This window comes from Gadus macrocephalus, chromosome 23, assembly GCF_031168955.1.
Source record: "Gadus macrocephalus chromosome 23, ASM3116895v1".
Classification (NCBI taxonomy): Eukaryota; Metazoa; Chordata; class Actinopteri; order Gadiformes; family Gadidae; genus Gadus; species Gadus macrocephalus.
The window spans coordinates 16630707-16657268 of record NC_082404.1 but is presented as its reverse complement, the minus strand read 5'-3'; the positions used below and the strand labels follow the sequence as shown (position 1 = coordinate 16657268).

General features: G+C 44.5%; 1 protein-coding gene and 1 long non-coding RNA gene across 6 annotated transcripts; both read left to right on the top strand.

Moving 5' to 3' along the window:
* Nucleotides 1-6662: 6662 nt before the first annotated feature.
* On the top strand, nt 6663-13639 carry LOC132452658 (uncharacterized). 5 transcript variants are annotated; one of them, XR_009524450.1, is made up of 8 exons: nt 6663-7036; nt 7704-11017; nt 11256-11357; nt 11667-11817; nt 11952-12032; nt 12121-12199; nt 12273-12384; nt 12828-13639. It is a non-coding gene; the product is annotated as an uncharacterized LOC132452658 (long non-coding RNA). The 5 variants fall into 5 exon arrangements; XR_009524448.1 differs by having other exon boundaries at nt 11605-11817; nt 12306-12384; XR_009524449.1 differs by having other exon boundaries at nt 11256-11397; nt 12306-12384.
* A 5512-nt stretch (nt 13640-19151) lies between these two features.
* LOC132452641 (butyrophilin subfamily 1 member A1-like) lies at nt 19152-24608 on the top strand. The gene is made up of 7 exons (XM_060045365.1): nt 19152-19486; nt 20678-20995; nt 21073-21339; nt 21678-21977; nt 22452-22530; nt 22685-22719; nt 24338-24608. Exons 1-7 carry the CDS (start codon nt 19417-19419, stop codon nt 24442-24444), a joined length of 1176 nt encoding a protein of 391 aa, XP_059901348.1. The 5' UTR covers nt 19152-19416; the 3' UTR covers nt 24445-24608.
* The last annotated feature ends 1954 nt before the right edge of the window (nt 24609-26562 follow it).

The window sequence follows — 26562 nt, the reverse complement described above, 5'->3', positions numbered from 1 at the left end:
AAAAACTCTCTCGTCTGTGCGTTGAGGTCCTTAACAGAGCCAGATCTGCCATCGCTGAGACACGACCACCTATTTGGCAAAGCTCCTGTTAATATAGACAGCTGAATAAACATTTCACCTGTCACATTCTAATTATTTTCATAGCAATACTGTTTTTAATTAGGCCTGACTTGATTGTAATTGTTTGAACGGCTGGGCTAATTCCAATTTATTTAGTAATTAATACAGATGTTGAACATGGGCTACTTGTGCTGCACTATTCATCATTGAAATACCCGTATGTTGCGCCAAAAAAACTTGCGTACACGAGCTCAGACCTGACGTGAGATTTCATCGCAGCCTGCGCTCACGTTCAAATTGATAAATGCCAAGCTCAACGTTGAAATGAGCGTACGTCCATTTTACGCACGTTTTCTGTCGTACGCTCGTTTGATAAATGAGGGCCACTGTCAGGCTGACGAAGGTCTCCTGGTTGTTCTGTAAAGTGCGGGCGTAACACAGGTACCTGCCCTGGTCCTGGAGGTTCACCCTGGCCACACCAAGGGATGCGTTGCCCCCAGAGATCTGGTCATGGAACAGGGAGGTCCTTCCCTTGTAGAGAGGGTCCTGGTGTCCCAGTTGGTCCTGGTCATCGTAGTAGGAGTGGACCTGAACGTTCTTCCCATCCTTCTTGACCCAGTGGAGGATGGTATCACTGTTTGGCTGGAAGCGGCAAGGCAGCACACAGCTCCCCCCAAACACACAGCCCACCTGGGTGTCTGGAGGTCAGAGGACAGGGGGGTGTTGGAGTCATACTCTTCATTTACTTTAGAAGCAGGCCCATAAGTAATACTCTGATGGTGATAACTGTTAATAAGTGACTACTCATTTAAAAATGATCTTAAATCACTCATAAAACATGACCTATAGACCTCTACAATCTGAGAGAGTGAATGACAAACTGTGTCCTCTTAACTAATCCAGAGGACAGATTTATGTTCTCTAGCTTTTTATTTTTTGTTCAGCAACACGCATGTTATCTTTCCCAGTCTGCTTATCTCTCGTCTTCTCTCACATCACCTGACCCACCTGAGAAACTGGTTTAATCTTTAGAGACAGCTTTGGTTTCTGTATGAGCAAAGTTCAAATGAGGTCAAATACATTTATTTATTTTGTATTTTATTTATTATTTTCCACATTCTAAGTAAAACCTAAGACCTATATTTTTAGAAAAAAAAGATAGTTTGAGTCCTGGTTCTAGTCCAAATATCGAGCATAACAAACCAAACATAGAAGAACTCTTGATATTAGGTTTGCCAGAGAGACGGTTTATATTCGGTCCAGCTTACCTCCCTGAACGACGACCAGCCCCGTCAGTAACACGACCGTCTGAACCACAACACTGCCCAGCGCTGTCATTGTCTCTGGCTTCCTCTCTTGTTATAAACCTCCTGACTTTATCATCGTACCATCAGACAAAGCAGGGTTGGACTCGGCCAAAGGTTCAAACGGTTCTTTTGTAATGTAGAGGCAGTGGCGTGCACAGACATTTTGGGGGGCAGGTGCTCAGTGAAAAATGAGGGCACTAAGTGGGCTAGGGGGTAAGGGGAGTAACATAGTACCATGTCAAAAACAGTAGGAGTCATGTAGTCCAAGTTAAGGGTGTTTATTGCCAAACTCAAGCGCTTGTCTTCAGGGAGATCAACGGGCAAAAACAACAAACAAAAGCCTATCCCTGACAAGAAACAAAAGACAACTTTCTAAATTAAAGAAAAGTACATGTTCTAATCCTCCCTAGCAACAAGAAAAGTGGGAACAAACATAATGGCAGGCTTCCTGGCTCAACACAAAACAAAGACTGAAGAGCTGCTAAACAGTTGACGGGACAGGAATACCGGGCAGCAGGCGACAGCAGGCGACAGCAGGCAACAGCAGACAGCGGCAGGACTCCAGGTGTGCACAGTCTAGAGGTGGAGCTGAAGGGGTGGAGCCGAGGGTCTCGAGCTAAAGGCAGCATACACAAAATCACATTAGAACACATGGGAATGAAACAAGCAGCATGTGGAACTGCCGGCTGCCATATTATAGCAGTGTGAGATTTTGAAGTGAAGAGTGATTATCACTTTCTAAAGCAGCAACCTCCTCGGTGCCATGTCTTTGAAGATGTTGATGACCTCACTATGATTGATCTTGATATATTTTTCTATAGCAAGCAGGAGAAGGTCAGAGAGCCGTTCTTCTCCACACAGACTTCTTAGTTTAGTTTTGATAATTTTCAGCTTTGAAAATGATCTCTCCACAGAAGCATTTGTCACTGGCAATGTTGCATCGATTTTTATCATCTTCACAAAGGCAGGAAAGATGAGCTGGCCACTCTTTTCCCTCAGTATGGCAAAGATTTCTTTGAGGTCCTTTGCAGGAAAGCTGGAGTGGAACACCTTTAGTTCTGTCTTCAGCTGGTCCTCGTCTTCTCCATAGAGATCACAGAGGATGCGGACAGCTTCCTTGGCTTCTGAGTTTGGCGTGCTTACCCAGTTGGCATGTACCGTTAAGGGGTGGAAGGACTGAATGATTCTAGCAGTGGGACTTCCAGTGTTGAATCTCCTGTTTAGATCCTCAGTCACAGTATCCAGAAAGGAGGCTTAGGGTGCAAACAATACACTCTAGACTCAATTAATTTATGTGTTACATCGCTGGTTGGGCAGGGCAGGGGAGTAGGTGTGTGTGGGCAGCAGCTGTGAACTGCTGCTGCAACCGTTTGTGTCCGCTCTGCGCGTTCACGTTGACAAAGGAAGAGAGGTGTGTGCGAGGAAGGGGGGGGGGGCATATATTTTGGGGCATTATTATCACACGTTTTTAATTGTCAAGCCTTTATAGATGATAATGTCGGCATGGGCCACATGCACTGTTAAAAAAAAATAAAAAATATTTCTGATTATTTTATTTTTTTCAAAAGGGCACTTGATTGGGCCAGGGGGCAAAGGACAGGTTCTATAGCACCGCCTTGGGTCTACCTGTGCACGCCACTGTGTAGAGGTGTGTCTTTCTTTACTAAGTATGCCAGGTGAAGGCTGAGCCCACAGAGGAGGGGGCAGGTGCAGCCCGCCCTAATGAGCCCTGCACGACGGGGGAACCGCTGTCAGCCGCCGACCCCCCGGTGGCCAGGACACCGGCCAAGCTGCCTCAGTTCCACGAGGCGCCGCTGCTGGTGCCGTACCTGGCGCAGTTCCTGCTTGCCGCGATTTGAGCAGCGGACTTTCAGTGACCAGAGCAGGGAGCAGCCAGCTGGTCGCCGCCGCCAGGAGGAGGAGAGCCTGGGGGCTAAGCTAACGCCGCTGACGCTAGGCTCTACGCCCAACACGGGTACCCAGAGGTCCCCCCCTGCTGCGCGGGAGGATCTGGCCCTCCACGCCGCCCTACAGGGGCTCACCCCGGAGCAGGAGTATGGGGCACGAGGGTTGAAGACTCGTTTGACCTGGGATCGTCTAGTTCGTCCCGTGCTGCTCGCCACAGTGTCTTTGCTCGGAAGAAAATAACACAAAACCAGCAGGGAGATTTGAAATGACAAGCAATAGAGGATTAAAATATATATATATTTATTCATTTAATTTGATGTTTTCACCGTTAACTTAATGGGTACAACATTACAATCTGTGCAGCACCAGAGGCATCGTGTGTTGGAGGTGAAGCTCATTTTAACACCCATCCACAGTGAGGCAGTGAAGACCAAGACAAATGGTAAGACATCATTTACAGATAGTTACCTAAAATGTATAAAAGTGGCTCATTATTAAATTATGATACAAATAAAGCGAACAATGATAATAAATCACCATAGGAGCAACCTTTACCATAACAGCAAAATGCAGCTCAAATTGCTTTTCCATCCGATCAACAGGCTATAAAACACCACATCTGTTTGTTGTAGCAGAAGAAGTCCTTCATCTCTATCCTTCTAGATACACATCTCTGCAGTCCTGGAAGGGTGCCCTTTGGACGTCCCTTCTGTAGTGCTGAAGTTGTAGTGCTGAAGTTGTAGTGCTGAAGTTGTAGTGCTGAAGTTGCCTCCCTGATTGCCATCCAATCGTCAGTCTGTCAACTGTCCTCTTCCCTGAAGCTGGTCAGCCCCTCTAACAAGGCTCCCCTAAATGACTTGTGACCGTTGAATCCTGGCCCCTACGACCCAGTCCGACCCTGCTGTGTCTGATGGTACCGGTCATACAGTCAGGAGGTTTAAAAAAGTAACATGGTGATGATTAAAATGATAATTAGAACCCCTAGGACTCCTAATGTGATCCAAACGCTCCAAAGTGGGCTAGAAGATCATCTCTCTGGAACAGAAAGAGAAAATATTTATTATTCTTTCTCTAATAAGGATGAGAATAATAACAATGACAGCAAGACACATCCTAATTCCTTCACAATAAACATGACCTAGATCATTTTTTTTGAAGATGGCTTATCAGTTACTGGCCCAATGAACATGGTTTAGTAAAGAAGACAACGGACACCCTTTTCTTACTCCCCCAAGTGTAAAAACACAATGTTGCCTTTTACACCACAGATGTTTGATTGACTTTGGTCATTTAAAATACGAGTTATTAAAATGTTTTGTTATTAAAAGGTTTTTTGTTATTAAAAGTTTTTTTTTAAATAAGACTTGAAAAATAATTGAAAGCTAGAGAGAGTCGACTTTTCTCTTTATATTTATTTATTTTTGTTTAAATTAATATTGATATAATAAAAAAAAAATGTATTGGCAATGATGGAAAAGTATAACAAAATGGGGAACAACTTCACGTGACAAATGAAGAAAGAGGGAACAGAACAGGGACGTGCACAGGAATTTTGAGGGGCAGTTGCTCTGACCTGAAAAAAGGGCACCCCCCCCCCCCCAAAAAAAACAACTCACAGGCTATATGAAGGACTGAGAATAACAGGGTCTTTATTAATATATTAATACAAATAAGTAAAACACTGAAATAACTACTACTAACGATAATGCGGAAAAACATGACTTGAAGAAGAAGAACATAACATGAACACAAACATAATTAAACAACATCCTATGAAGTCACTGATAAGTTTCTCCAAATTGACATTTTAAAAATGCAAAGCTTCAAAAGAGAAGCCTTCAGAACCTCTTCTTTGTCGATTGGTATGTCCTTCTCTATGGACAGCAGGAGGAGGTCAGACAGCCGCTCTTGACCACACTGATTTCGGAGCACATCACTACCCTGTAGTGACGGCAAAAGCGGCTGTTGCCGCGCGGCAGAGTTTGCCCTCCCCCTACTGACTTTCACTCTCAGTGCCCGAACGGAATTTAATGAGGCTACGCTTACTTTATGAAATGTTTCGAGTGGCGATTTTTATTATCTAGGCCTACATGAAATTCTGCATCCATTAAATGATTAAAAAAAAAAATATCTTTTTATTTTTTTTTCTCGGAAGGGCAACCTGAGTCGAGGAGGGCATATGGGCAGTTGCCCAAGCAACCTGAGCAACCCCGCTGTGCACGTCCCTGGAACAGAAATTGTTTACTTTGCAAAAAACGTCTGCATTTTTATTTTCTTGCGCTGTATATTGTGTGCATAATAACCATCAATATATGATTTCATTTTGATTCAAATAATATTTTTCTTGGAATTGGTATCCATTATTATCAATTTAATTTTCTGCTCTTCTCTTCAAACAAACCAATAAAAAATAAAGAAACAAAGAAAAGACAAACATTATGTCTCCTCCATTTCGGACACTTTGCGCTTCCTCGGGAGACCGAAGATAGTTCCTCTTGCCATCTCTCTGCCCTCCTCCGTGAAATGAGAAAACCGTCTGCAATGACTGCACAAACACATATGAATCCTAGAAATCTCCACCCAAATCTATTCTCTTGAGAAGAGGCAATAAAAATGCGATATGCGTGGAAGAGAGGCGGAAGGAGAGGAGAAAAGGATTAGAGGGGAGAAGAGAGAAGGAGTAGTATTTAGTGACCAGTGTGTGTGTGTGTGTGTGTGTGTTCAGGTTACTTTGTTCGTACCCGTAGGAAAACTTGTGTTGCAGTTTAAAAGTGGGCTTCCGTCACACAGTTAGGACAACGCATACACACAAACGGGACAGTTACATACAGTGGATAAAACAATTAAAGTGCTCCAGTGCTAATCCAAATATGGACACTTAAAACTGACCAACATAATTAAAATATAATAAAACCCTGTGTGTGTGTGGGGGGGTATCTATCTATATAGTTTGTATCTATATTAAGTTAATCTTTGATGAGTGTCTATTTGGTGTGTTTATCCTTATGGTGTGTAACTATGGTGTGTGTGTATCTATATGGTGTATACCTATAGTTTGTATCTGTCGTTTGTGCGTGCATATGGTTTGTATCTATATGTTGTGTGTGAATCTATATGTGTGTGAATCTATATGTGTGTATCTGTGGTGTGTGCGTGTGTGACAGTTTGACCACTGGCCTGGCCCTGTCTGTTTAACTGCCCGTCAATAGCGCGCATTGATGGATAGTGCATGAAAAGTAAACCTTCAAGCATACAATACAGTATACATACAAGCTCTTTATTCAAGCCACACACACTCACAAACAATCTCTCCCTCTCACCATGGCTCCGTACTGCAGACTAAAAGAGTCGGGGTGGGGCTGAGGGCTTTAAATATGGTGTCAGGAAACACCTGCTGCCACTGATTGGCCCAATTTGGGCCAAACCATTTTTCCTTGTGTCAAAGGGGGACACTGAACATTGACATTGGACATTAATGAGCGACAAGCCTAAATGCACGAGTGAAAATCACTGATCTAAAAGTTGAAATGAACTTTAACATGCATGCTGTATATTTGATGAGTTTATTCATGGTTGACCTGCAATATGCCACAGTATTATAATCCCCCTGTTGATTGAGCCTGTCTAGTGGGAGGGGCCATGGGGTATAAAAGGGCTGAGCTGCTGTCCTTCTGACAGTCTGCTGGATGCTGTTGCCAGAAGAGGTTGTCTGTGTTGAGCAGGGTGCTCAGCTCTCCACGAGATGCTAAATATCTACTGAGGTGATTATTCCATCATGTTGTAAATTATGGTTAAATATACTCAGTGATTGAGTTTAATTTGCATTTATTTTGTTAATGGATTATGTGATTTATTGACATTGTTTGAAGTACCGGTTTTTGATTTTGAATATGCTTGATTTATTATAGAGAATATTTAATAATTGATTATTTTGATTGAATTATTTGTTTTTGGAAATGGTTTTGAATGTTTTTATTTTACTATTTTCAGATATTTGGGGGTTGGCCTCCTCTGTATGTTTGGCACTTATCTGCCACTGTGGGGGAATGAATGTTGTTAAAAACCTATTTGCAACTGTGTGCCTTGCCATCCTTTGGGTTTGAAAGTCCGGTGTATGAAGGTTACATTACCTTCGGTGTGTGTGTGTGTGTGTCGCACAGTAAGGTGAATTGAAAGAAGACTTTTTTTTCGTTTTGAAGTATGAATCTAAATCCGACTCATCCCTTTAATTAAAATGAGGTAGGTCATTTAAGATCAAACACAGAGCTGAAATAGCCTCTCACTGTTACCAAGAAGACCACAGGGCGCCGAACCTGCATTGAGTTTTACTAATTGGCTCAATTAGCATTGAGTTTTACTAATTAGGGATTGTGGTGGTTTAACTCATTTGAAATTTGTACCATGAGTAAACTGTTCCATCCTTCAAAGGTCTATCATGGATACTTAACTGCAGTTCTGTGAGTATCCCAACTTAACCATGAAGATGAACTGCAAACTGTGAGTCATTAATTTCTCATTACTCTTGGGCATATTGATGTATTTTGGCTTCCTGGTGAGTTAACCTGTTACCTGAAGGTTGATCTGAGTAGCAAGGATGTTTTATTGGTTCATGGGTTACTTAGGGATTTGGTTTATGTTGGTTTTAATGATTTGTTAAAATGGTTACAGGCTCCAAGTTATTGTTGTAAGCCTGGGCAATGGGTTGGTTTCTGATATCTGCAGTCTTCTTTCATTCTACTCTCCTGAGCTCTGCATCTTCATCACATGAGTGTTGCTTTACTGATGAGGGTGTGGTCTGAGTGAGCAGATGTGCATACTGGGATACAGAGCTGTCTGAAGTCTACAGGTCTGTAGACGCGCCCCCTCAGGGGAAACCGAGTGTTTGAGAAACTGTCGTGACGTCAGTTACATGGACTGGAATGTTCTTAAAGATGGAGACAGGGATTCAGAAGGAGAAACACCAGGGGGAGATGAGGGGGCTCCTCATCTCAACGGCCAAAACACAACTTCAGTCTGACAGAGAACCATGGAACACATTCAACAGTCCCCTCCAGGCATCGTGACTCCTCAGGAAGGTTTAATTTCCAAGGTCTTATTTGGGGCCATCCCCATATGGATCCTGCTCCTCAAGAGCCACCCCCCTCCACTGGGTGGTCTTCTGAACAGATGACCTCCTTCCTGTCCTCAGGCTGACTAAAGCTGCACCGTTTGCATCTGTGAAGGCCCCTCATTCAGGAAACCACTTGACTACAAAGACATGACTTCAGAGACGTTGAATCAACCTGGGACATTTTGGAGACGCAAAGCATAATCCATCACCAATGTGGGACGCCACTGAAGAATGTTGTGCATAATTTACATCTCTGGAGAAATTGGTTGTTCTGGTATGGGTGCCCTGGCAGGAGGGGTGGGGAATGATGGAATGTTATTTGGCATGAGGTTTTTACCCTGCATGATTGTTTGGCCCTTTATGGCTCAGTGGTGTGTGTGTGTTTGACATGAGATGGAAGATTTTTGAGGGTTCTACTGTGTGTGTCTCCCACTCACACCTGGCATAGGGTTCTACGTGCCTGGCCTGGGTTCTATGTGTGTGTCCGGCTTGCTTTGACAGTGATAATGTTCATACGGGGGTCTGTGTGATTGGCTTGGGATATTGGAAGGGTCAACTAAATCATACCTGATGGATGACCACACGTTTACTCAAGGGCCTCCAGTAGACATGAAGAGCCCTGAGCGACGCTCCAGAGCGATATCCAACACACTGGGCAGGAAGGAGAGTATCCAACTCAAGTGTAAAAGGATGCAAGCGGTGTGTTCAGATCAGTGTCTTCAAATTAGGACTACACCAATCAGGATAAATGGAGGATTGACACCAAAAGGAATTCCACACGGAGTCTGACGTTGGAAAGGGACCTAAATGGATTTTCAAGATGACCTTCAGACCTGTAATGAGACGGCTCTTCCTACCTGGCCGGATTGATGAAGAGCCCTGTGGAAACCTTCACTGGGCTTCAAGGTATAAAGAGGAGAATGTTTCCATGGTACTCTGATGAAGACCGTTGTTGTGTTCCACTGGCAGAGGGGAAGAACCCACACATCTTTCTCTTGACCGTTCTCCTCTGAGAATCCTGGTGCCATCTTGAAGGATATTCCAGCTCATGTAACTGATGTCACGACAGTTTCTTAAACACTTGGTTTCTCCTGAGGGGCGTGTCTATAGAACTGAAGACTTCAGACGGCACTGTATCCCAGCATGCATCTCTGCTCACTCGGACCACACCCCCATGAGTAGGATGCAACACTCTAGTGATGGAGATGTAGAGTTTTATAAGTAACGAGGGAGCAGACTAAGGTGATTAGAACACAATGGAATGTCCAGTCTGTAAATCTTTAATCCATGAAGATGGTTGGATAGTTCAGGAATTGGGCTTCTTTTTATTATGGGCAGTCCTTTCACTCGGATGCCCACGATGATGCCCATGATTTGCTGTTGGTGATGAGGTGGTCAGGGTGACGTTGCAGGGCTATGGTCGGCTCTCTGCTCAACGTTTAGATTTGCTCTGTATGGTTTATACCCGGAATAATCTAGATAATTGTAAAATGTATACACGGTTTTGTATTGAATGATTTTAGTTTTAAAGTTGTTGTGGGACGTACATGGTAGTTTGGTTCTTCGTATGGTTTTGAGTGATATAACTTGTACACACTGGGTGCATAATAATGTAAAGGTACACTGAATAGGAATGACCAACGGCAACAAACGGATCTCCTCAAGGTAAGTCTGTTGGCTGTGTTTTAATGAAGACCATCGCTGGACTTCAGGATCTTCCTCCGTTCAGCTCAAGGTGAGGCGCTGGTTCTGTTTTTTCTTTGGTTGGTTCCGGCCGGAATGTTCGGATTCCAGTCGGACGGTTTGTGCTTCCCGCCGTGGAAGGTTCTGAGTGTGGTCACTTGATTTAGTCCCAATGGTTAGCATAGAACGTTGTAGTCTTGACAACCATAAGAAACCACCTGGCAGTTAGTTGGACTGGAGTCCCCTGAGGGAATCTGGCGGAACGTTCTGGATTGTATTTGCGTAACCTCGAGCCGTTTCCTATTCTATTTCAGTCGGTTTCGATTGGGAATTGTTGCCCCTATCTTAAACAACTTAAGTCTGATATTAAATACATACTCATGCGTACGTCGTACAATATGTTGATAAATTCCGATGGTTGCGCCGTACTTTTAACCACGATGACGTGACGGGACTCTCACTGCGTACAAAACGGCGTTCTACTTGCGGGCCCACTTTTGACATCAGGGGAGGCTGAAAATCATTTCAAGGTGGAAGCTAATTTGACATTTCTTCAACGGAACCCAGCACCTGAATATGGCTGAGTATATTTGATTTAATATCGATACTGCTTAGAGTTCTTTGTTACTTCAACTTTTGTACGTTCTAAATATCTGCTGTCATTAATTGCCACAGAAGTTAAACCCTACCCAATGGAATGATGTTAAACAACGACTTTGGTTCAGTTACCAACTTCATAATATCAAAGCTAAAATAATGGCAGTCATTCCCACATGTTACAATACTCTAGTCTAGAACTGTACAAGGTTCAAAAGGTAACATGTAGTTTGTCCCAAGGTGTCTGCCTCCTCACCCAGAGCAAGACCTCCACCTCCTCACCCAGAGCCAGACCTCCACCTCCTCACCAAGAGACAGACCTCCACCTCCAGTCAGAAGTCCTCCAGAACAGGTCAGTGCTCTGTGTGAGTAGTCTTCTCAGGTCAGTTTCAATGCATGGCCTGAACCACTTCTTTAAACTTGTGGACAGCTCTGTCTTCATTCCTGAAAACGGGATGCTCATGTCTGGTCTCAAGTCTTTTCTAGCCTTGAGTTATAAAATAATAGTTCAATTAATTGTGCAACACTGTTTCGGATGAGTCAATTAAGTTTATTGTTGGGCAAATGCTGATATAAACCTGCTGCTGTAGCTGAACGGCGAGGCTGAGAGGCTGGGGACCAGAGGCTTGTGGTGCCAGGGTGGACCGGAGACTGAGGCTGGAGACCAGGGGCCCACAGCACCGGACCAGAGGGTAACCATCACCAAGCTCATCTGAAACACTAAAATCCACGGTAGTTTAGGTCTAGTTTTGATCATCTTTTGACTTTAAATCTGTGCCAAGCTGTGATTTTAGTTAATTCATACGGGGGTTATGTAGTAGTCATATGAGCCATTCATGTTACTAGTGCTCCTACGACCGTAGTGGATGAATTGCTGAATGCGACAATCTGCAGACATTGTCTAATTTAAGTGTTTAAATTTGTGAACCTCGGATGCAGAAGGTGGGGTGTGTTTCGTCCCCAGGTGATTTACTGCTGAGATGGACTGGGTTTGTAACCAGACCAGGAATCCATGTCTGGAGGAGCCGTGCTGAAGGAGCTGATGGAGGAGCCAAGCTGATGGAGGACCCGTGCTGAAGGAGCTGTTGGAGGAGTCGTGCTGAAGGCCCTGCCTTGTGGAGGCCCTGCCTGGTGAAGGACGTCTGTCATGGGGTAGATGGAGCTTGACTCGGAAGTGATCATCACACTCACTGCTACCACAAACTACCGGCGTTTGTACCATATATACCAGACGACTACATCTGTTTTACCACATGTTGAAGCAAGACTTCTGCTGTTTTTTCCAGACCAGGACTCTTTCAGAGGAGAGCTGCTGGAGGAGCTGAGACGCTGGAGGACGACTAGGAATCGACCAACAAGGATTCCTCGTAAGTTTGTTTTTAGGTACATGGTTGACTTAAAGGGCAAAATACAGCTGTTATGCGTTAACCAACTACCGCTGTGTTTTCTTACTAGAACGTGTTCCTGGAGAGGAGGCGAGCTGGTAGGGGAGCCGTGAATCTGGAGGATGAACATCACTCTACAAACAAGGATTGTAAGTTTGTACTAACCAAACAAACCGGGAATAAAGGGCTTAAAAATAAGACCAACTACATGTTCGTTACCAGACTGTGGGGCCAGACTCGCTCTGTTTGTTCCAGACCAGAACTCTGGCTGAGGAGAGCTGATGGAGGAGCCATGACTCTGGAGGACGACATCGCTCCACCAACCAGGATCCTCGTAAGTTTGCCTAAAATAAACAGTAGACTTGTTGTAATGCAGGATTAGTTTGTCCAGTACAAGTTCCGGCATACTATTGTGGTTGTTTACCAGACAAACTACAGCTGCTACTTTGTTACGCGCCATTAGAGCCCAACTACTCCTGTGTTTGTGACCTTACATTAGAGACAAACTACTACTGTGTTTGTTACCTGATATTAGAGACAAACTACTACTGTGTTTGTTACCTTGCATTAGAGCCCAACTACTCCTGTGTTTGTTATTTTACATTAGAGACAAACTACTACTATGTTTGTTACCTGATATTAGAGACAAACTACTACTGTGTTTGTTACCTTGCATTAGAGCCCAACTACTCCTGTGTTTGTTACATTACATTAGAGCCCAACTACTACTACTGTGTTTGTTACCTTACATTAGAGACAAATGAAGTTTGTAATCAGACCAGGAATCTGGAGGACTGATGGAGAAGCCGTACATCTGGAAGGCAAATCCTGAGGATCACCAGGACTCTACCACCAAGGATTCCTCATAAGTTTGCATTATCTGGACATAGTGGACTAGGTAGGGGGTTGGGGGTTCAACTCTCAAACCAATGGTGCCGGGTTCAAGTCCTCAGAATACAGTGATGCGTCCTTGAGCAAGGCGCCCTAAAGCCTGCCTGCTCCTTAATGACTTATCTTTGGTTCAGATAATGTTGCATCTTTTGAATATTGAACCTAATCAATGTCCTTGTTTGGTCCAGGCAGACACACCTGAGCTAAACCCGCCCTGATCCTGACATCGTGCTGGTCCCGTCTCCTCAGTTCATCAGAGCCTTGTCCTCCAGAAGACCTGCTGAGCTCAGCAGTCTGAGGCTGATGGATCAATGACCTCCAGTGGGAGTGATCTTCTTGACCCCACATGTAACCGTGTGCTTCCACACGCCTTTCCCTCACGTCTGTCACTAACTTCACTACGCTCTACTGCTTCCTCTTTTCTTCCTTCTCTCTGGTTCAAATCTTTACACTGAAGGCGCGTCTTCCTGCCCTCAGAGGGTTTAGCGTTAGGGTTGAGAGTCAGGGTTTAGAGTCAGGGACAGAGCTGGTCAGGGAGGACTGCTTTTACACAAACCTCTTCACTTGCTTTCGGAATGGTGGTGACATTTCGAAAAGATGAATTTGGAAAATGTTTTCCTCTGCTTTCCTTTATAAAATTGTATTACATTTCTGTCAAGTGTTTTTGTTTATATATTAAAATCCCACATTGACTTCTACATGTTTGGTGCGGTTCATTTAATTGTCCTTTCACTTGGTTAGTGTCAAGCTAAACTCCTGCAATACATTTAATATACATGATTGTTATTCAGCAATGTTCACATACTCCATTTTGTAAAAATATGAAACCTCCATATTACTACTAAATTCAAGCCTATTCATGTATTTAACAATGTACATACTGCCCCGCAGGCCATTCTCTGCTACTACAACGCAAATGTTGATTTCCTGAGTGGTAGAGACATTCCTGGGGCCGGGTCGCCACATATGGTGGAGAATCGACCGAGGACTCGACCAAGCTACGGACCATTTTTTGAGTGAACGCCAGCCTCGACACAGCCGGAGACGAGGCAGCGGGCGACGACGCAGCGGGCGACGGCGGCAGCGGGAGCAGCTCCGCTTCAGGCAGGGCCACCGCTCCAACACGAGGCCCCGAAGCTTCATCAAAGGGTAGAGGAGTGTGGCAACCCGGATCCGGCCCTGCACCCCTGGAAGCAGTCTACCCCCAGATGGCGCCATTGAGGGCGTTGGAGCGGGGGCCAATTAACTAAATGCAGAGCACCCGAGGAACGGGTGGAGAAGCAGGGCTTGAATAGCCTGCTTCTCCACTCAATCAGGGCTCTTTCAGCCATGTGGCTCGGGCAAGGAGAGACAGGTTCTCGTGGGATAGGACCGTCGATTCCTCCCAGGTTTCTCGTTGTGTTATTTTCAGTATGAGACTTTTTGGATTAAACGGGCCTTTTTGCCCAGTAAAGTTGTGTCCGGTTTGGGGAGGAGGCGGTTCACTGGAGAAGGCGGGTTGCCAGAATATACAGTACATCGTTTTTCAAAAAGTCTTTGAAAATGGCTGATTACAACTTTATAGGCCTAATACAAATAAAATGATCAATATTAATACATAACAATTGGTGTAATCCGTTGGAGATGGTTTTCTTTTAAATCTGTGTAGAAGACAATTCCACTGACGGTACAGTAAGATAATGGACGCATGTTACAACTCATCCATTCATTGCCTTAAAGATGAATTTAAGTTTCGTAAAAGAAAATAGTCGGAGGAGATGTGACCCGGCCCGGAGGAAGCCCGGGGCCCCCGTCTGGAGCTAGGCCCAGACGGAGGGCTCGATGGCGAGCGCCTGGTGGCCGGGTTTGCCACGGAGCCCGGTCGGGCACAGCCCGAACAAACTACGTGGCACCCCCCCCTCTCTTCATCTCATGGGCCCACCACCTGTGGGAAGACCCGTTGGGGTCGGGTGCGCAGCCACATGGGTGGCAGCGAAGGTCAGGGGTCTTGACGGACCAGACCCGGGCGGCAGAAGCTGGCTCTGGGGACGTGGAACGTCACCTCGCTGTGGGGAAAGGAACCGGAGCTTGTGAGGGAGGTGGAGCGCTATCAGTTAGATCTGGTGGGGCTTACCTCCACGCACAGTCTCAGCTCTGGTACCGTACTCCTGGATAAGGGTTGGACTCTATTCTTCTCCGGAGTTGCCAAGGGCGTGAGGCGCCGGGCGGGTGTGGGGATACTCATAAATCCCCGGCTGAGCGCCGCGGTGTTGGAGTTTACCCCGGTAGACGAGAGGGTCGCCTCCCTGCGACTAAGGGTTGTAGGGGGGAAAACTCTGACTGTTGTTTGTGCGTATGCACCAAACAGCAGCTCAGAGTACTCGGCCTTCTTGGAGACCCTGAATGGAGTCCTGTATGGGGCTCCAGTAGGGGACTCCGTAGTTCTGCTGGGTGACTTCAACGCCCACGTGGGCAACGATGGAGACACCTGGAGAGGCGTGGTGGGGAGGAACGGCCTCCCTGATCTAAACCCGAGCGGTCATTTGTTATTGGACTTCTGTGCTAGTCATGGATTATCCATAACAAACACCATGTTCGAACATAAGGGTGCTCATAAGTGTACCTGGTACCAGAGTACCCTAGGCCGAAGATCAATGATCGATTTTGTGATCGTGTCATCTGATCTGAGGCCGCATGTTTTGGACACTCGGGTAAAGAGAGGGGTGGAACTGTCAACCGACCACCATCTGGTTGTGAGTTGGATCAGGGAATGGGGGAAATTTCCGGATAGACCTGGTAAGCCCAAACGCGTAGTGCGGGTGAACTGGGAACGTCTGGAGGAGGCCCCCGTCCTAGGTATCTTCAACTCACACCTCCGGCGGAGTTTTTCTAGCATTCCTGTGGAGGTTGGGGACATTGAGCCGGAGTGGGCGGTGTTCAATGCCTCCATTGCTGAAGCTGCGGTGGCTAGCTGTGGCCTCAGGGTCTTAGGCTCCTCAAGGGGCGGTAACCCTCGGACACCGTGGTGAACACCGGTGGTCAGGGAAGCCGTCCGATTGAAGAAGGAGGCCTTCCGGGATATGATATCCTGGAGGACTCCTGACTCGGTTGCAGGGTACCGACAGGCCCGAAGGGCTGCAGCTGCTGCCGTGTCGGAGGCTAAGCAGCGGGTGTGGGAGAAGTTCGGAGAGGCCATGGAGAAGGACTTTCGGTCGGCACCAAAGTGTTTCTGGAAGACTATCCGGCACCTCAGGAGGGGGAAACGGGGAACCGTCCAAGCTGTGTACAGTAAGGATGGGACTCTGTTGACCTCAACTGAGGAGGTCGTCGGACGTTGGAAGGAACACTTTGAGGAACTCCTGAATCCGAATAACACGCCCTCTATGTTGGAGGCAGAGCTCGAGGTTGATGGTGTTTCGTCGTCAATTTCCCTGGTGGAGGTCACTGAGGTAGTCAAACATCTCCGCAGTGGCAAAGCCCCAGGGATTGATGAGATCCAGCCAGAAATGCTAAAGGCTCTGGGTGTTGAGGGGCTGTCATGGTTGACACGCCTATTCAACATCGCGTGGGAGTCGGGTACAGTGCCAAAGGAGTGGCAAACCGGGGTGGTGGTTCCCCTGTTCAAAAAGGGGGACCAGAGAGTGTGTGCCAATTACCGGGGTATCACACTTCTCAGCCTCCCTGGTAAAGTCTACTCCAAGGTACTGGAAAGGAGGGTTCGGCCGATCGTCGAACCTCAGATTGAAGAGGAACAATGCGGTTTTCGCCCCGGACGTGGAACTACGGACCAGCTCTTCACTCTCGCAAGGATCCTGGAGGGGGCCTGGGAGTATGCCCATCCGGTCTACATGTGTTTTGTGGATCTGGAGAAGGCGTATGACCGGGTCCCCCGGGAGAAACTGTGGGAGGTGCTGCGGGAGTATGGGGTAAGGGGGTCTATCCTCAGGGCCATCCAATCCCTGTACTCCCAAAGCGAGAGCTGTGTTTGCGTCCTCGGCAGCCAGTCAGTTTCGTTCTCGGTGGGTGCTGGGCTCCGCCAGGGCTGCGCCTTGTCACCAATCCTGTTTGTGATATACATGGACAGGATATCGAGGCGTAGTCGTGGTGGGGAGGGGTTGCAGTTCGGTGGTCTGAGGATCTCGTCACTGCTTTTTGCAGATGATGTGGTCCTCATGGGATCATCGGCCTGTGACCTACAGCACTCACTGGATCGGCTGGCGGCCGAGTGTGAAGCGGCTGGGATGAGGATCAGCACCGCTAAATCTGAGGCCATGACTCTTAGCAGGAAACCGATGGATTGCTTACTCCGGGCCATCCGTGAGGAACTCGGATTAGAGCCGCTGCTCCTTTACTTAGAAAGGAGTCAGCTGAGGTGGTTCGGGCATCTGGTAAGGATGCCCACTGGGCGCCTTCCTTGGGAGGTGTTTCAGGCACGTCCAGTGGGGAGGAGACCTCGGGGAAGACCCAGGACTAGGTGGAGAGATTATATCTCAACACTGGCCTGGGAACGCCTCGGGATCCCCCCGTCAGAGTTGGTCAATGTGGCCCGGGAAAGGGAAGTCTGGGGCCCCCTGCTTGAGCTGCTCCCCCCGCGACCCGACCCCGGATAAGCGGAAGAAAATGAGATGAGATGATGAGAAAAGAAAATAGTGGGATCATAAGGATGACAAAAATGTCAACGCTTTTCAAGGGACCAAACAGAAATTGTTTACTTAGTCAAAACGTTTCATTCCCATTAATCCAGATACATGTTTCTTTGCTCTATGACGTGTGCTCTGTGGTGGATCACCAAGGTCGTCCATGTTGTTGTTGTTGTTGTGGTGCTGAAGTTGCCTCGTTTGTACCCATCACATTGTCTGTTTGACCTTTTCAAAGTCTTTCTCTGTTGCAGAATAAAAATATCCTCCCAGTCCATCTCAGATGAAGACACCGGGCAACATAGCGGCAGACTCTAATCCCAGTAGAGAACTCAGAGGTCAGAATCAGCCCCTACAGTCTGGTTGTGGTTGAAGGTCCAGGTGATGTCATCGAGCCCCGAGGCGTTACAAGGGGGTAACACCTCACTCTTGGAAAGATTTTCCATTGGAGCTGAATTAGATGGACACACAAGTGAACAAACGATCAGACATATAAGATATTGTTATGAAATCTGCAGAGATTTTGAACCATGACACCATTTAACCTATTTTGACCAATGGAGAACACAAATCCCAGACCAATGATGTCAATGGTCCAACCTTCTGCCAATTCTCAGCGGAAGTGGAGTAGACATTGCAGACCAAAATATTCTCACGATAAAAATATGAAGCAGTACTCTCTTATGTTAGCTATTCCTGAGTGTGACGGTTTCCCCTTAAAATGCAACCCCTCGAAATTGGATTGCAACATTTCTAATCAATGCTTTGCTACTGACTGTTGTTTCTCTGATGGTCAAAGACTTATGGTGAAACCTCATCGTGGCTTTCCTTGCACTGTGTTCATTTTGGACTAAGCAGCTGTATGTCGATTCTGTGTCATTGTAAACAGTCCTTAAGGAGCCACTGATGTCATAGAGTCCCTGGTCATCTTCATGGACCTCGGTTGTGTTCTGGAGGACAGTAGCCGGGCGAGGACTGACGGACCAGGTGAGCTTTGGTCTTGGGTAGATTCCTCCAGACTTACAGGTGACAGTGTTGTTCAGTAGCACAATGTCCACTCTAGTAACTGGAGCTGCAACGACATGACACCACATTAAAACAAGAAACTAATAGTTACTATGCCTCATTTGGTTTGCTGCATTTACATTGATACTGATATCAATGGCGTAGTTAGGTATTATTGCTAACCACACCATGAACATAAGAAAACATGTACCAAAATACACACACAACTGACATGGGAACGTTGCAATGTTATTTTGTGGTTGAACACGAGGAACCGGCAAGGAACAAAGGAGATGAACCAGTATAATTGGGGAGAGAGCGATCGGGGAATGAGTTGAAGGTGGGAAGACGGACAAGAACACACAGGTGAGGGGAAGGCCGTGAATGCAGGCTGGAGACGGAAGGTGAGTGAACAGTCTAGCGACATCTGGTGGACAAGGGGGGAACAAACCCAAAACAACACAAGGACAAAGAAAGATCATGACAATGATTGTTTATAGGCCCTGGGGCTAAGGCAAAGGGTATTTTCATTGGTTAGTACATGTAGGGGGAATACACACATTTTGACAATATAACCTGAAACCTGATCCAAAAATGAGTTATTTGCAAACAAACTTGGGTTGGTTTTGCAACCTCATTCAGTTTCCAAAAAGTAAATCCGGTTTGACATGGCACACCCAAAAGGGTGAATGAAAAAACGAAACCAATCCAAACTACAGGAGAGGAGGAGTGGCCCTGCAACAGGAACCACAACACCTTTCTTCCTCCCCAGATCATGTTATCGTTCCAATGAAGTGAAGTTGAGTCGTCAAGCTGCAGACTGAGAGACCCAAGAGGCACGAAGGAAGAATAAGATGGCAGAACTCAACGGTGTTCTGGTCCGAACAGCCGTGTTCCTCATGGTGGAGGTCCTCGTTCAGGGAGGTAAGCTTGACTAATATGGAGACAATTCCTTATTTATAAAACATTTTTAGGATTAGTTGGAGATTTAACGGTCAAAAGGTAAAGGTAAATCTAAACCTGGGGATATGATCGTTGGCATTGTAATCTATGCCATTTTGTCATCATTACTAATAAATCATGAGTAATATCCTGTTTTTCCGCTCTGTCAACCATTGTGAACGATCCTCTCTGCTCTGAATGTGTGGCGTTCTGTCTGAGCAGCGGTTGATTCTGATGTCTGCGTCACAAAGACGGTTCTTCTCTGACACTTAGTTATTATTATAACGCTATTATAAAGATTATTATAATGCTCATTGTAACGCTCATGCACAACGGTAGACTACAAAGTGCTCCCTGGCTCGTAACCATGGGGATGACACGCCCCTCCTTTGGTTTGCAAATTGGTTGCCAGAGACACGCAAAAACAAAGAAGAAATTCACTCCTGTTTCCTCTAAATTATGGTCTTAATTCAGTGGCAGTGACCAAATTGCATATATGACTATGTAATATAATACAATATAAGCCATATGACCATGTTTAAAACCATACAAATAATGAAAGATGACAATTTGGGGTACCAATAACACATATTAGGCATATAATCTGATACATATTTTTGACATTATATATTAGGCCTGCTACTAGATACCAAGGGGGTTAGGGTTGGACAATTATTTATTTTTGAACTGTAGTCATACAGAAACGGCAGTCAGTCATTATCAATATTTGTTTGGTAAGGTTGGCCTACAGGTGTGTACTGTTGTGAGATAGAAGGGAAAGAGTTTTGTTGTTAGTTGACGTTTGGTCTATGCATCACATTGTATACAGGGATTAACTTCTAAATAGCTATCACTATGACAATAAGCAACAGCAGCTCTGAAAGGACGAAGGGAGAGTTTGCGCCTTTCATGCCCGTGAGAATGCTGCATATCAGACTAACAACAAGCGACAATAGGCCATACAGTGGATGAGATAGATGGGTAGATTTGTTAGATTTGTTTTCAGTAATTGGTTCCCAAATGGAAAAAATAATTACGATTCTTATGTTGCTTTAATTTATTGCATATTATTTATTTAATACAAATGGAAAATGATAATGGTGTTAATCCCTCAATATGGATCACCCCTATGGTAGTTTTTAAATAGTTTACCTGATGCTGTTCAATCTCCAGACACCCAGGTGGGCTGTGTGTTTGGGGGCAGCTGCGTGCTGCCTGGCCGCTTCCAGCCAAACAGTGACACGATCCTCCACTGGGTCAAGAAGAATGGGAATAACGTTCAGGTCCACTCCTACTACGATGACCAGGACCAACTGGGACACCAGGACCCTCTCTACAAGGGAAGGACCTCCCTGTTCAATGAACAGATCTCAAGGGGCAACGCATCCCTTGGTCTGACCAGGGTGAACCTCCAGGACCAGGGCAGGTACCTGTGTTACGCCAGCACTTCACAGTACAACCAGGAGACCTTCGTCACCCTGATAGTGAGAGGTGAGCTCTCAACGTTGCATTGAGCAAAAGTTAGCTGTTTGAGTTTCTTGTTTTAATGCGATACCATGTCTTTGCAGCTGCTGTTTCAAGAGTGGACATTGTGCTAGTGAACAACACTGTAACCTGTAAGTCGGGAGGAATCTTCCCAAGACCACAGCTCACCTGGTCCGTCAGTCCTCACCCAGCTACTGTCCTCCAGAACACAACCGAGGTCCATGAAGATGACCAGGGACTCTATGACATCAGCGGCGTCTTAACGACTGTTTACAGTGACACAGAATCAACCTATTGTTGTTCAGTCCAAAACGAAAACTGTGCAAGGAAAGCCAGGATGAGGTTACACCGTAAGTCTTTGAATATCAGAATGGCAACAGTCAGAAGTAAAGAGTAGATTAGAACTGGTGAAATCCAATTTTCAATGGTGGCAACTTAACGGGGCCTGTCACGCTCGCTTATTGCCAACATAAGAGGGTGATGCTTTAAATGTTTGTTGTAAAAATATTGTGGTCTGCAACATACTCCATTTAAAAAAAGAAAAGCTGCACCATTGACGTCATTAGTTGGGGATTTGCATTCTCCGTTGGTTGTCATATTCTAATTACTCTGCAGATTTCTTAACAATACATTGTATGTATATCTGTCTGTCTGTCTGTTTGTCCACTTGTGTCTCAACCCTAATCAGCTCCAATGCAAAGTGCTCCCAAGAGTGAGGTGTTACTCCCTTGTGACGCCTCGGGGCTCGATGACATCACCTGGACCTTCAACCACAACCAGACCATCCTCAGAAGACAAGCAGGACAAGAGAAGGTGGTGGAAACAGAGTGGCAGCAGCATGTAAGAGACCTGTCTGAATCAGGCAGCCTCCTGCTGTATGTGACCTCATCAGCCCAGAGTGAAGGGACGTACAGGTGTACTCTCAGGTACGCAGACAAAGAAGACGTAACCCACATTGAACTGAAGATACTACAGGACCCTTTTGAAGGTAGGCTCTTGGTGGAAATACAAAAGACATCTGTGTGATACTTAAACCATCCTTGGTGTGAAGGTCACATCAGGCTTACAATACTTTTATTCCAATGTCACTTTAGACATTTTATTGAACACATTGTTGACTAGGTAATGTTTAACGTGAAGCTACTTGAATGTATGTTAAAGTTCTTGTTGATATTTAACAATTATTAATAATAATAATTGTTTTAGTATGTACCACATGTGAATACTCCAAAAATAAACAAGATAACACTTTTTGCCAGGATTTATTAGTTTTTATTAGCGGTTTATTGGTTTTTATTAGCCTGACGAGACGGACATTTTGCGATGAAAGCAATATCCCGAGTTTGAGATCTTACTCATAGGATATTGCCCAATATCCCGAGATAGTGAACCAATCAAATTGCGCCATTTTAGGAGGTTCACGTGTAGCATATACTAATTGTTATTATTATACTCTTTTCAGAGGGATCTTTGGTCGCATTAGGAGTCATCTTTGTAGTTATGCTCGCAGTTATCTCCGGGATCGTAATCTTCATTATCAGGTAAATATATGTCTCCTACACATTTTATCAACTGGGATTTTGTCGAAAGTTGGTGAGATTATTTCTGGGTAATTTATGAGGGATGTGGGACTGTGTGTTTTTACATATATGAATGAGATAAAGCCACTACTAACAGAACTCTTTTCACTCTTAGGAGAATAAAATTCAAACAAAAGAAAACAACAAAAAGTAAGCAACTAAAGCCCTCAATCCGGTACTTTGACCATCTATAACACGCGTCTGTATCTCCTGAAATTGAACAATGCTTCCCTAGGGACTATCTCGTCAGATTGAACACAATTCCTTCTTGTGAGGGAGAACGGATGGAAGTTGTCTGGGTTAAGGGTTAAACCTTTTGACTTTATTACCATACCCTGAGACATAGCAGGGTTTGACTCACCAGGGGTATTTATAAAACTGTGCGTGGGATCGTTACTAAAAGTGTACGTACGCCCAAAATGGTCAATGCAAACAACCTCATGAATGCGATTCTGCATATAAAACAGACTCAGATGCAAGTATTATGTCTTGCCGGAAACAATGGCAGAAGGACTGAGAAAAGCAAAAAAGCGAAATTTCAGTGTGGAGACACAAGTGGAGACACTTGTGGGTGAGATGGAGGCCCGAAAAGTAGTTTTGTTTGGCGGTCACGGGATTGGGATCACTAACAACAAAAACTACAGAGTGAGTGGCAACATGTTGCTGCAGCAGTGAACTCTGTCAGTGGCACGGAGCGCACACTCCAAGAATTAAAAAAGAAGTGGTCTGATATAAAGGTTCATATTATTATGTACCAATAAATCGTTATGGTCCCTGAAGACCCTCTCCCTCCGAATCCTGCCATTTGCATGGTCCTCCAGCAGTGCCATGTCGCAGCATTACGCACAGGGCTAACCGCTGTAATTATAGGGTTACGGTAATAAGACTGACTGAGAACACCTTGGATAAAGTTTGTAATCACCCACGTAAAATGTTCGTGAACGTAACCCCTTTTTAATCCCTGATTTGTCATGAAAAGCATCAAGAGGAACGGACAACAATATAACGATTGTGATGAGTGTGGCTTGGTTTTCCACACTTGGGATTTAATTGATATGTGTTTACAGTGTCACATAAAACTATTATGTTATTGACACATGTTGGACAGATGCTTTATTACATGCAGTCGCGCTGTCAATGGACAGTATGGAGTGACGGGATTAAATATAGAGAATATTGATTTTGAATTTTCATTTCGATTCTAAGGAGATGTTTCTGGAGTTAAAACTGAGAAATAACGCAGTTGACTTAAATTATTCTGATTGCATAGATTTAACACATGATACGGGTTGAAATTAAATTTATGAAGGGCGATGATAAAACATAATCGTTCTTCTCACTCTACATTTCTTCTGTCTGACTTCAGTTCACCACCACACCGTCTGTGTCGCCAATTCTCCTTTTTCTCCAAACCATGCATACGCATGGGTCAGAGTTTGCTTAGGATCACAACCTTGGTGTGGAATGTCAAGTACGCCACTTTCAGCCCCGTTTTGTGCGTACGCAACGGTTATAAATGAGACCCCAGATGTTTATCTATTTATTTCTTAAAGTCTCTTAAACAAGACTTCATGTTAGCTGTCCTTGAAGATGTAGTGACCGATGAAAGGTTCAGAAGAACATAATTTTGTCTGTTTGAAACATAAATAGGTCCGTCCAGAAACTATTCAGAGAAGCCTACAGACTTTAAACCTCTCTGTTTTTGCCAGAAAAACAAGAATAATGCATCGATATTAATTCATTATAATTGTTCTCTCTCTTTCTCCAGCCAGTACACCTAAAGAGATGATCCCAGGTGAGACAAGTCTGTTTCCATTAATGTACCTCTGGTATGAAACAACAGAACCTCAGAATGAAGAGACTGGAACCCCCTAGAAAACAAAGATTGTATGTTTGCTTTGTGGTGATTTTGCCTCAGTAAAACAAGGGTGATGACGTGTACTGCTGCAGATGTTGTAGGCTTACCTCTTGGGTTAGAAAGCTTAAAGTTGTTAACAGCTTGCAGATGCACTGTGAGATTTAGCTTTTTGCTAAAACTCAAATACTATTTATTATATTATATATATTATTTAATATTATTTTATATTATTATATTACAATGTTTCTTTTCAAAGCACTTTTAGTTTTGTTTCTGTAGCAGTGCTGTTTTTAGGTGGGTTTGAATATCGAGGTAGATTTGTGTCTTTATTATGCAATCAAACAGAATAGGTTTGAGAGCAAAACTTTCCACACTACAATCTAAAAATAGATTTGAGAGCAAAACTATCGACACTGCAATCAAAAAATGTTTTATTGCAAGCAAAATAAATGTGATCAAAAAATTATTATTGGGAATCCAAAAGTTTTGTTTGCAAAGCCAAAAGTTTTGTTTGCAAATCTAAAAGTTTTGTTTGTGAATCCAAAAGTTTTGCTTGCGAATCCAAGTTTTGTTTGCGAATCCAAAAGTTTTGCTTGCTGTTGAGCTGAATCTCGTGGGCGGGACTTACGACACGTCACTATTGGCCAGTCTCGATCGGAGTGACAGCATGGCAACATCCACAGTTAGTAACGAGAGAGGGAGTTTTGAAGTCCATGATGAGACAGAGCGGGACTCGGGAGCTGAGAGGACAGAAAATCAATGCACAGGTATGTCTTCTGTCATAGTAATAGCAAGAATGTTATGTTTGAACTGGTGCATGTAGATTGCTTTTGTTTAACGATCTGTGGATGTTGTAATGGGTTAAAAAATACAAATTATTTTGTCAGCCTGTAGCTGCTAGCTTAGCTCAATTACCTGGTCATAGGTATGTTACGTGCCCGGGCTGCCTATTAGCCTGCATGACGTTGTGCATGTAGCTACTAGTTAACAGGACTATTTGTGTTCAACGATCTCTCGTTACTAACTGTGGATGTTGCCAAGCAGTCACTCCGATCGAGACTGGCCAATAGAGACGTGTCTTACATCTTTCGGCGTAGGTCCCGCCCACGAGATTCAGCTCAACCGCAAGCAAAGCTTTTGGATTCGCAAGCAAAACTTTTGGATTTGCAAAAAAAACTTTTGGATTTGCAAACAAAACTTTTGGATTCCCATTAATACTTTTTTTATCACATTTATTTTACTTGCAATAAAACATTTTTTGATTGCAGTGTCGATAGTTTTGCTCTCAAATCTATTTTTTGATTGCAGTGTGGAAAGTTTTGCTCTCAAACCTATTCTGTTTGATTGCATAATAAAGACACAAATCTGACACAAATGAAGGGCCTGTTAAAATGAAGGGAGCTTGTTATAGACCCTTTGAAAGCCCTGGCTGGTCTATGATCTTTTTTGTTTTACATGCATGCCATTTTTAGTACATAATAACCACGTTCAGAACCATAAAAATAATGAATGATGACGTTTTGTGTTCACTGCCTCTTTAACAACAGCAAAACACTTTAGAACACGGTTTAGAACATTGAATATTTTTTAACTTAAGTCATTCAAAAAACACTTTGTTTGATTTGTTTATGACGCGCCACATTTTCTAAAAGCTTAATAATGATAATATATATTAACATAGCGTATATATTTATTAATATATATGAAAATGATAAAAACAAAACCCTCTAAGCCAAATCAAAGTCAAAACCACTAAATAGAAGACGATGAATGAATAAAGATAAGATAATAACCTTTTCAAACTAATTAGACCCAAAGTACAAAAAGTAGACATTGGACATTGGAACGCCCTGCTTGAGCTCTGTATGGCTTACTCAAGCCAACGCCTCATTGGTTAAGACACACCTTCAAGCGGAAAGCCCTGTTGTTATGGACACACACCGTCAAGCGGGAAGCCCCGTTGCTATGGAGAAACACCTTCAAGCGGGAAGCCCTGTTGCTTCCCGCAGATCCTTTAGCCGTGCTTGGTTATATATTACATTGCTCTGCTAAAATGGATTGTTGATCAGTGTTCAGATTCAGTGATTAGTTGAGGACTGTTCTTAGGCTTTCTTCTTTCTTTCTTATTATGTATA

Excerpts from the sequence above, each read along its gene's own strand:
- LOC132452641 (XM_060045365.1), top strand. The coding sequence starts at position 19,417 with ATGGCAGAACTCAACGGTGTTCTGGTCCGAACAGCCGTGTTCCTCATG. Across the intron at positions 22,531-22,684 it reads ATCGTAATCTTCATTATCAG|GAGAATAAAATTCAAACAAA; the intron begins GTAAATATATGT and ends TTTCACTCTTAG. Across the intron at positions 22,720-24,337 it reads ACAAAAGAAAACAACAAAAA|CCAGTACACCTAAAGAGATG; the intron begins GTAAGCAACTAA and ends CTCTTTCTCCAG.